We start from the raw sequence: 10,936 nt of genomic DNA on the forward strand, positions 1-10,936 counted from the left end.
AATAGTCCTCCCCCTCACCTTCTCCCCTCCGTAGAGGTGCACCTTGGTGGCTTTCAGCACAAAGCCCAGTGATACTTTCCCACCTCTTCTACCTCTTACATCACTTTTACACCACATCATTTTTCTCGGATGACCTCTCCTGCCACCGAGCTCTGCCAAAGCACCTTCGCAGCTCACTCCAAATACAACATACAGCTTTATTCTCCTGGTATTTTTTTCCTTTATTACACTCCATAAAAACCATTGCAGGGTTTTTTTCACATTCACGAGATCTCCTGGAAATTATTGCCATTTCCCATACATATTACATATTAAAAAATAATAAAATGGTCAACAGACAGACACTCATTCTGAACTCCCTGCCAGACACAGAAGCCAATGCAAGCAGGAGAGAAACCATCTTTTGTGGACAAAGGCTGACTAGAGGTGATCACACACGCTAAGCAAGTCACATGACACTGAACAAGACCACTTGACCACACAAAGGGGACACTTGGGAAGGGATGGAGGAAGAGTTGGTTTGGAGCAGAAAGCTTGTCAGGTTTTTTTGGTGTGAAGTCCAGCAGTTACAGTGTTATCTGATGAGAAGTAACTTGGATGAGGATTGTGGAGACATTCAAGTATACTAGGGTTGTTCTTAAATAACAGATGGGAGGATAATAGCTCAGCAGGGTAGTTGATAGCGAGTTAAGTCCCTGCTTTAGTTAAAAGCACATCCAGTACAAAGGCAAATGTAGAAGTACAGGAAATGCCACACCTGAATGGACCTGTTTGACCTGGTTTGGTATCCAGTTACACTGTGATCAATACCTGACACTTCAGAGGCTGGAGCAGGAGAGGGGGTTTTCACCTGGTTGTGCAACAGTATCCTGGGAAAGGCCCCCCCTCCAGGCACACCAGCTCTTTGCTCCCTGAAACATGACACATGAGAGGGGAGGAGGAAAGCCAGAAAAAGAGCTGAACAAATATTCCCTCCCACCACCTCTGTGGTTGCAAAGGTGGTGCTTTTCATTTTACTTTCTTCCCTGCTGCTGCTGTTTATTGCTTAAAACTTTAAATAAGGGTCTTTTCAAAAGTAAGATGGGAAGGAGATGGGAACTGAGAACATATTAAACGGATTTCTCATTGTTCCCCAGGAATCTGGAAATACAGTAGTGGGTGCACATTGTGTGGATAAAAACCTAAAAAAAGCACTTAGGTTTTTTTAAAAAAAGGACAATAAAAGTTCAGAAAACCTGCCACACTTAGAACACTTGCATCTTACAGTCACAACATATGACCCATGACAACCACTCCATCTCAGACTAAGTTGATGAAGTTTCTCTATTGCACGTTCATGAAATGTTCTTGTTGGGGATCACAGTTTGGATCAGAGGACCACACCTCTGGTCTCCCCACGGTGTTCAGCAAGACGAAGATGCCGTCATGGGGCTGAGTTTCAGCTGGTGGACAGGAGAGTGGATGGGCACAGAACTCAGCACTGAGGTAGGAAAGGCAAAACACGAACCTTCAAAGTTTTTGCCTAACGTCAGTTCCTCTGCAAAGAAAGATGCCGCTTCTCTTTTGCATGAGGCGACGGGGGGGCTGGGAGTGGAAGACAAGATCTCTGACTCGTATTGTAGCAACTGGCCCATGAAACCGAAGTTGGGTGAGATCAGGCTCCGGCGCTGCTTGATGTAATCGAAGGCTTCATCCAGTCGGAGCTTCTTGGTCTTCATGAGATAGGCCATGCAGATGGTGGGGGAGCGCGAAATCCCCGCCTCGCAGTGCACCAGGATCTTGCCCCCTGTTCGCCTGACATAATCTAGGGGGGAAAAGGCATTGCACAGGTCAGTTGTAGTTGGGATGGAGAGGACACTGTGACACACACCCAGCCCTGGACAGCGAGTATGGCACAATGCCACTCTACCAGCAAGGAGAAGTTTGCTCTCCTGTTGGGTACTGAGAGTGACATGGAGATCAAAGGACAAGGGGGACAAAACACAGCCTGTGATGGAGCAGAGCTGGAGATGACACTTGGTTTCAGAATCTGTGGATCCTGATTTGGTTCTTTTTGCATTTTTTATCAAAGTCTGTTCCTGTCCCCTTCCATGTGCCTATTTCTCTTTTGGAACAACTGACGTTGCAGAACATTGTGATACAGAGATCAGGTATCTGGACAATGCTTATGTTTGCTGTACATGCATTTCTCTGCCAGCAGCTCAAATGATGACCCAAGCCCAGCCTGGTGAGCCCTCCCACCAGCAGGTCTTTCAAAAACTGCAGGGGCTGCCTTCCTCCCATTAGCTTTGCTAGAAAAATAGGACTTTTCCTTAAAGTCCTAACTGCCTGCTTGGCCAGCTGGCAGCAAACAGCAGTACCAGGAGGTGAGCCCTTGGTGAGTACCCTTGGGTGGAGAGGCTGAGCTCAGTCTCTGGGGCCTCACCACAAAGCACACAAGCACTGGTAGGCAGTTGCTAATTACAGCCTGGTTAAAGGATGCTTGGACTTAAGTCAGGATATAAAAGACTTATGCAAAGCACCCATTTTACACAACAGGAGCCACTGTGGTTACTAACACAACACAATGATTGTTATTAGATTGAAGAGAATGTGCTTAAAATAAGCCCTTTCCACACAAAAATACTGTTCAAAAAATAGACCTTCTCTGCTCTATTGCCTTGAGCAATATGTTCAAGCTCCAATTTATGGATAACTGTGCTGAGTGTAGAGCTCAGTGAAACACACAGAGCTAAGCAAGTTATCATTTGCCTGCCTTTGATCGTCTATCAGGGGACTGGTGCCACCACGTCCAGTTATATTTAACTACTGCACAAAACAAGGAAGACGTGGATTTGAGTCATCCCCAGCATCTACACCACATGCCCAATTTTAAAAGAAAGTGAAAATTAAAGTCATCCTCAAAATCTGGGAAATTTCCAAGTGACTCAACAACTATCAGAAGGGGTTAGGGATGGGACAGAAGAGTATCATAAATTATTATTTCCCTAAAAGGTGTGAGATGTCCTTTATCAGGAAGGGGAAGGACTCGGAGAGCCCTCAGGTCAGGTTTTTGTAATTCTGCACACACTGTTGAAGGACTCAAACTCAGCTAAACAGTGAGTCCAGAGAGTCTGTAACTGCTTTTTTCTTTCTCGCTTGAATATTCCTGGAGAGCAACAGCACTGATTTCAACATTCCACCCAGGCTCAGACTGCTCCACACCACCAAACACCTTGTGGTTCTCATGGAGGACCTTCTGCTTTATGCTCCCTGGCACAGCTGGCATTCACTTACCCACGCAGCCGAACACAGGAGGATTTGGAAGGGAATGGCACAAAGTTTTCTAAAGGCACCCTAATTTTTTTGCAGTGGGGTATTTGATTACAGGGTGAGATACCAGCATGATCAAAAGCAGGAATGGAAAGAGCTCTGTGATAAGGGGGTACAATGGATTTCTAAAAGACCCTGCCTTTGGGATATCTCAGCACAGCAAGGTGATAAACTGACCCTGCTTCACCTGGCTGTTACCAGGTCTGGCACGTAAGTCCAAGAAACTGTTTTTTTCCTTTACAAAGTTCAGTAGACTTCAGTCTTATTCAAGGTCTTTACTCCCTGTCATGCTGAAGTTACACCTACACTTGCTTTGAAAAATCTAATCAGCTCACTCGCCCGGTCTGCCAGATGTTAGACAAGTGGAGCCATTTTCCTTCCTCAGCCTCCCAGCCTGGAGAGAAGGACAGAGACCTTGCTCTGAATATCACTCTTTCTTCCTTCCTCACAGAAATCCTTCTGCCAGAAGAAATGCTGGGGAGTGGAGGGAGCTTAAAAGTTTTTGTTGTGACATCCAGAAACAGACAATAGAGTGTGTCTTTCCCACCAAAGCATATTTTAAAATAAATTAATTTAAAATACATGAAGATCTGAAAATTTGTTCATTTGAACCTACCAATGAAGTCTATGGCTTCCTGGAAGTGAGAGCTGATGTCTGCCGTGTGACTGTCCTCCACTGGGATCCACTTGTAGCAATACTGGTCTTTGAAGGACTCTGAGCTCTTCCTGGAGACGTTGAGCAGGGCTGTGATGTGCAGGTTGGCGAGAAACTCGCATTTGGAAGCATGATAGGCACTACCAAGGTACAGAAAAGGCAAGATTTCGACTGGACCACCCTGGAAGAGAAGGAGCAGAAACATGTAATTCTTTTTCAAGAGTATTTGAGTCCTGAGACCCAAGAGAGCCAAGAGAGCCTGTGTGTATGCCTGCTCCCTCCCTCTCTGGCTTTTTTGGACCCCAGTGCTGCCGGCCAGTTAATCGCTCCCATGGCAAAGCCCACACTGGAAAAAAGTGTTAATTTTCTTGTCCACATCTGTGAGGTACAAAGTCAGATCCAGCCCACTCATGTGCAGGATGTTTCTGGCTCTCTTGAAAGTGCTGCCCCTCATGATGCACCCAAAGCACTTTCATATGTGAGGCCTGCTCCCACTGAGGCTTTATCGAAATATGGGCAAGGCAGGGAGCCACATCCCAGCAGGGAGGAAGATTAGGACAGGGGAAAAAGCTGCTTTAGCTCAGTCCAGGGCTTAGCCCCTCTGGTCACATGCCCAAAGGTGAAACGAAGCAAAAAAAGTGGATCTAGGCTCCCCATCCCCCTGCACCCCACACCTCTCTGGAGTGCAGCACCCACTGCGTCACCCAGCCCGAGATGTCATCTCAGTTCCTCCTTCCTCAGCACAAGCCAAAGGCTGGGTGGTGAGACCACGAAAGAAAAAAGCCACTGTCTGTCACAAGGGTTTCGGAGATCGCAGGTAACTTTCCATGATGCACAAGAGCTGCTGCCACCCCCCAGCTGCAAGAAACTGGCTTTCCATCCCCCACTCCGAGCAGCCCACACTGTGGGTCCCATACATCAGGGACAGCTGGGAACCACTCAGGGAGCAGGAGGACACCTGGTGGGGGAGGTGCTCCTGGGAGAGCAGAGGGGCATCACATGGGGACTCCCCTCAGCAGCAGGAAACGAACACCCTGGCGGAAGCATCCTGACCGCAGGGTGACATCTCGGAGCACACACATTCCCCAGGCTGGGCGGGCACATGATGACTTCCCCCGCAGAAAACCCACTTCCCCTGTTGAATTGTGGCTCTCAAGCCTCCTCTCAGAGGCAGCCCTATGGCCCTGGCCCCCTTGCCAGCTTCAGATCCCTCCTGGGATCTCAGAGGAAGCACTGGCAAAGTGTGCTTCTTTGTCAAAAAAAGAACACTATTGGAAGCCTCTACCCTGCCCATTTTCAGTCTCCTGAGCAGGCGTGAGCTGCTGATGGCTCATGCTACCTGAGTTTGTGATAAAGACAGTTCATAAATACAGTTTTGGGGCTAGATTGGGTGTTTTGCCTCTCTCCATTGCCCAATTTTGAAGCCAGGTGAAGGCAAAGCTGACCAGCAGCACATAAAGGGCGTTATTCAGCACTCGGGCTGTCAGCCTGGACTACAACAACTTATTGACAGCCCACACCAGCACCAGGGGCAGCGGCACTCTGCCAGCCTCTAGAGCCCAGTGGCAGGTGGGAGAACACGCACAAGGGGAAGGTCATGCACCACAGCTGTGACACACACCTGGTCATAAGCAGGTTTGTGGTTGGCACTCGGCTTCTCACAGTGGCTGGCAAGATTTCTCTCTGCCTCGGTCCTCTCTGGGGAAATGAGTTTTCCATCCACACAGCACTCAGGATATTGCGAGTTAAAGGTTTCATATCCCCCTAGAAAAAAAAAAAAAAAAGAGAGAGATGAGTATTTGCCCTCCAAATAGCTGATTTAATGGAAGTGGAGGAGAAATGAAGCTCCAGCACTTGCAATGCAGTGGGATAGTACCACACAGCAATGAGCTCTTGGGGGAGGGTTAATGAAGGACAGTGCTCCCCAGGGGAAATTGGTTTGTTTAAAAGGCTTTGGGCACCCAAGGAAAAACCTCTGATACCACTGATAATTATTAACTTGCCAAAAGCCAGCAAATCCAGATTTAAACTGTTAGCGAATGTAATTCTGTTGAGCCTATCAACCATTAACTCCAGTACGGTGGGGGCTAAACTCCCTTCCCCCAGATTTTATATATGAGCAGTGTTTCTAGTGTTTGAGACAGATTCTGTACTCAGGAGTCATGTTTTCTAAATCTGCCATTGCTATATATGCTGTGACAACATAAAAAATATTTTATTTGCATTTTTGAATGGACATAAAGACTACAGGGGGATACTTGCAACTGTCTCATTAATTGCCACAATGCTCAAGACAGTGAAGTAATGAAGATGGTCCCACCGAAACCAATCTATTAAATAACAGCTATAAAACTTAATGAAATCCTGTGACAGCATTTGACAACTGAATAGCCCCACGTGAGCTATTCTGCATGGTTAAGTACTGTGTTCCTTTCATTCAGTGCACTGCTAATGAAAAAGAATTAATCCTATTATTACATTGTTACTCAAAGTTTGTTGTCAGCTAAATCGTTGCCTGTTTCCAGGCCGGGAATAGGCTGCACAGAAGCACACAGTCTCCAAAAAGAATGTGAATATGTCAGGTATCAGAAGCAGCCTGGAAACATCAGTAGTGTGCCACATGTCTGCCACCTGTGCTTTTTCAGAGCAGAAATGAATGGCGAAAGCTCATGAACAGCTACATTCAATAATCCTTCACAGCCTAGCCCTCAAGTAAACAAGGCTGGGAAAGCAAACCCTCTAGTGTGATTCATTCACCTGCAACTGTTTCACCCTGATAAGCAGCGCCGGTGTGGGTGCCCTGTTGCAGGGAAGGATTTTGAAACAAAGGAAGTGGTGAAGATCAGAGCAGCCGCAGGATCCCCACCGACCTCGCTGCCAGGGCTGCCCAGTACATTCAGGGCCGCTCTGGCATTTCAGCCCTGGTATCTCATTTGTTTGCAATGTTTGAGCAGATGTGAGCTCAAATTCACGACATGCTACAGTCGCCTACTCATTCCTCGTGTTGCAAGTGGCCAGCATGATCCAAAGCCCACTGAATGTGATGAAAGTTTGTTTTCCATGGCAGAGGGCAGGAGAGTGACTTTATATTCAACTGGCATTCAGCACCTGTACCTTTCCTCCTGCCCTCAGGCACATCCTGCCAGCTCAACCTAGAGCTCACAGCATGAAGTCAAGCAGCCAAGTGACCCTGGAGACCATGGGAAGGGGTGAGTGTTTGATAAAATGATATCCACAACAACTGGGTTGATAAAATTATATCCCTAACAACTCAGAGTGTGAAAAAATAACAAACACAAACAGCTCTACAGACTTCCCTGATCTCCAGCTGCCCTTCTTGGGGAGGACTTTTAAATCCTCTTGTTTTGCATAGCTCACCTTATCTCCCCCCAGCCACTGCCATTTCATAGGAAAAATATGTCCAGTTTATATAAATAACCATTATCCCCATTTACACCCCATGTTGTTTTTACTCTTGAATTAACAGAGAGATCTGTCCGAGCCAAATCAGCGTGTGTGTTCGAACAGACATGCATGTCTCATGTCTCTGGGGCAGCTAACACATGCAGCTGGTGAACGGTTAATTACAAGCCTTGGGGATCAGGATATTTGCAGGCCATTCTTACAGTGAGTCATCTGCTCATCCCATCCTTCAGCAATCTCCTCTCTTCTCCCTCCCCACTCAACCTAGCTTCCCTGAGGTCATTTCTGAAAATATGAAGTTGCTCATCACAGAGAGCTGAGCTGCGCTTCCATTTCAATCAATAAGTAATAGAATCGCTATCAGCACCAAGGGACAATCCGTTATTTTATCTCTCTGCAAGCTCTTCCCCCACCACGCAACCACCCTCACCGTGCTGGGGCTGAGCTCACCCAGAATGAAACTGCACCTACACACATGAAACGTGTCACTTGAACCCTGGAAGCCAGAAAGCGAGGGAAGGAAGAGGGCCTGGCATGGAGTGGCTCTGTGCTTCCTGCCCTCCCTGAGGTGAGATCCCCAGGACTCTTAGTGATCTAGTGGGCTGGGGGTGACTTCCTCATATCTTATCATTGCAACGAGACCATCCTAGCACTTAAACAGCCAACACCTCCTCCCAGCTCCCCACGCCTAGGGAGAACAGGAATATAAGGAGAAACCTCAAGGAGTTGTGGTTTTGCCTTTTTTTTTTTTTTCCTGGGGGTTTTACAGCCTATTATTTGCAAAGTTGTTAATAGAGACCTCCTAAGGACCCTTTCTCCTGATTAGAATCTGGTGCCCCAGGGTGATTTACATCCCCACTCTGCCAAGGAGCTTGTCCGGACTATGACAGCTTCCTGGGGGTCCATGGCCCCAGTGAATCATCAGTGCTGCCCACTGAGTCATTTGCTTCTTGGGCCACACCAGATCTGAAACGGAGCTGAGGACTTCACGGGCCTGATCCTGCACCCAGGAGCACTTCCAGCAAAGCAAAGGGGAACCATAGCAGGAGAAGTAGGAAACTTTCTCATACACTAAGAGGAAATGTCTTTTGCCTCAAATCAACAGGTTTTCAAGATAAGACACTTCTCAACACAAGAGGTACAAAGCAGAGCCTACATCAACCCCCCATCCCTGATAAACTGCCCACAGCCACGGTCACCACTTCAAAGCGTGGGGCTGGTACATGAGGCAGGAAGGACGATCTCGTGGCCAAACAAGTAGTCTGAGAGTCAGCAGAGCTTAATTCGACCCCTGGTTTGCCACAGACTTCCCAGAGTGACCCTGGAGATGTTTCTTAATCTCTACTTTAATGTGATCCCTAAGGATTTGACTGGCCAAGCACAGAACCAGTATCCCTGCCCTGCAGTAGCAAAATCTGTGCTTTTGGGCTGACTGTCAGACCCCAGGGCAGGCTGGCAGTAGCTGGACAGAGCCATGGTGGTGGCAAAACACTCGGGGAACATCCCCGCACCTCCGTACCAGACAATACTCAGTCTGGAGATGCCTCTGCCCTGGCGAGGATGCCCTCCAACTGGGTTCATCGGGGGGAAAAACTAGTGTCACAAAAGGCTTTATAAAAGTGAATTAACCCTGGCCGGTGAGGACACAGAGGCAGAGTTTATTCAAGAAACATCGCCTGATTTTCTCCTCCATTTATGGCCTCATGATATAGCAAGAGGGATGTTTAGGAACTGCCACTTCGGCGTGGCTCCAGCTTCGGAGGCCCCGCGGCAACCGAGTGTGCGGTGCTACGGGCGGGAGCGGCCCCGCCCGGACACTGCCCCGCTTCGAAAGGAGGTCGGGGGTGGTTATGTGGGGTGCACTGAGAAAACAGAGGGCACAAGGACAAAGGTGCTACCAGGAGAAGTGGAGGGAAGGCAGGGGCGGAAGAACAGAGAAAGGGCGCGCTGCTATGTTTGCTATGCTATTTATCGTTTTATTATCCCCGGGTTACATAGAAGGAAAACAAAGAACCGCAATCTAAGGGTTGTAATACACGTGAAGGGAGGAGGTTTTTCTGTCCCCGACGAGCCCTAGAGTTTCGGCTCCGGGTTTCCCCTGCCAGTGTCGATGTGCTCGATTGACAGAGAAACTTCTCCGCCCTGGGTGGAGGAGCAGGCATCGATCCCTGAGTTTTGGGTGCCCAACGCGGGCCGCCCCAAGTCACCGCCCGGAGAGCAAGAAGCAGTGGCCTCGTCTCTCCTCTTATCCGCGAGGTTGATTTTCTTTTCCATGCAGTCCCGATGTCTCTCGCCACTGTCCCCTCCCTCCCTTTGATAAACCAACTTTTGCTGTTCTTCCCTAATATTCTCTGCTTTCCATCAGCCTCTTAAACGCGCGGCGGGGGTGAGCGGAAAGGCATTTCAGCTCAGCCCGCAGAGCCTATCCGGGATTTATTTCCAGTGGGTGGAAAAGAAACAAAATCCCGGCGTTACCTCTCTGCCCTCCACCAATAATCAGGTTAACTGCGGGGCGAAGGAGAAGGGACGGGAGCACCGCGGGGCCGCCGCCAACCAAAGGAGCTTTGAGGGTCGATCGCGCCGCTCCCGCCTCCAGCCCCTGCCTCCCCCCATCTCCCCGCCACCCCTCTCACCTTTCAGGAAGCAGACCCTGGCCCCGGCCTCTGGCAGGCTGGAGAGCAGAGCATTAAGGACGATCTGGGCTGTGCTGTCCTTCTTCAGCTTCTGCCAGTGCCCCGTGCTCTGGTCCAGCACCACCACCGCTGCCAGGCGGGCGCTCCCCGCCGGCCCCTCTCCGCCCAGCAGCAGCCGGGCCCGGGCGGCCGCGTCGGGCACCACGAAGTGCAGCGGCACGGCCCCGCCGCGGGCCCGCCGCATCACCACCGAGTTCAGGTTCACGTTGAGCGAGCCGCGGAGGCAGGAGGCCGAGTAGGACAGGTAGGGCCGGCAGTCCAGCACCAGGCAGCGGGAGGGCTCCTTCCGCAGCAGCTTCCGCAGCTGGCGGCAGTCGAGGGACGTGACTTTCATGCCGGCCGAGGGTCGCGCCCCGCCACAGCCGGGGCAGGAGCGGGGAGAGCGGCGGGAGGGGTCCCGGTGGTAGCGCGGAGCCGCGGGAGCTCGGCCGGTGGTGTTGGATGGGACGGGGCGGGAGGGACGGAAGCGCCGCGCCGAGCCCGGGCAGGGAATCCCGACCGGCGCCGCCGGGCATTTATATGAATGGGAGGCCGGGCCGTGACGACACTGCCCATATTAGGGAAGTGACGCGCCCTCCTCCCAAATATGGGCATCCCCCGCCCCGCGCACCGCCCCCCGGCGGGGATCCCCTCCCTCCTCACCCCCCCCGGCCGCGTTAGTCAGGCAAGGAGGCAGAGGAAGCTGAAAAACGCCGCAAAAATTCTCCACTCATCGGCCTGAGGCTCATCCCGGCATCACCGCTCCCCCTCCCCAGCCTGTCAGAGGAGCCGGGAAGCGTGCTGGGGGAGCGGGGGAGGAGTAGGGAAAGGATGAAGGAAGGAAGGAAGAGCAACGCCGGGGCAGGTTTCTCAC

The 10,936-nt window shown here is 50.4% G+C and overlaps 1 protein-coding gene across 1 annotated transcript; it reads right to left on the reverse strand.

The window, feature by feature from the left end:
* Positions 1-209: 209 nt before the first annotated feature.
* Positions 210-10,546, reverse strand: DUSP5 (dual specificity phosphatase 5). The gene is made up of 4 exons (XM_017839679.1): positions 10,024-10,546; positions 5,589-5,731; positions 3,929-4,148; positions 210-1,804 (listed from the first exon to the last, which is right to left on the reverse strand). Exons 1-4 carry the CDS (start codon positions 10,415-10,417, stop codon positions 1,404-1,406), a joined length of 1,158 nt encoding a protein of 385 aa, XP_017695168.1. The 5' UTR covers positions 10,418-10,546; the 3' UTR covers positions 210-1,403.
* Between the last annotated feature and the right edge of the window lie 390 nt (positions 10,547-10,936).

This window comes from Lepidothrix coronata, unplaced genomic scaffold, assembly GCF_001604755.1.
Source record: "Lepidothrix coronata isolate B3197 unplaced genomic scaffold, Lepidothrix_coronata-1.0 Scaffold8, whole genome shotgun sequence".
Lineage (NCBI taxonomy): Eukaryota > Metazoa > Chordata > Aves > Passeriformes > Pipridae > Lepidothrix > Lepidothrix coronata.

What these genes read in the sequence shown, in the direction of transcription:
- DUSP5 (XM_017839679.1), bottom strand. Translation starts at nt 10,417, where the DNA reads ATGAAAGTCACGTCCCTCGACTGCCGCCAGCTGCGGAAGCTGCTGCGG. An exon ending in CAGGGTCTGCTTCCTGAAAG is followed by an intron (nt 5,732 to 10,023) that starts GTGAGAGGGGTG and finishes TTTTTTTTCTAG; the next exon opens with GGGGATATGAAACCTTTAAC. An exon ending in GGAAGCCATAGACTTCATTG is followed by an intron (nt 1,805 to 3,928) that starts GTAGGTTCAAAT and finishes TTTCCCCCCTAG; the next exon opens with ATTATGTCAGGCGAACAGGG.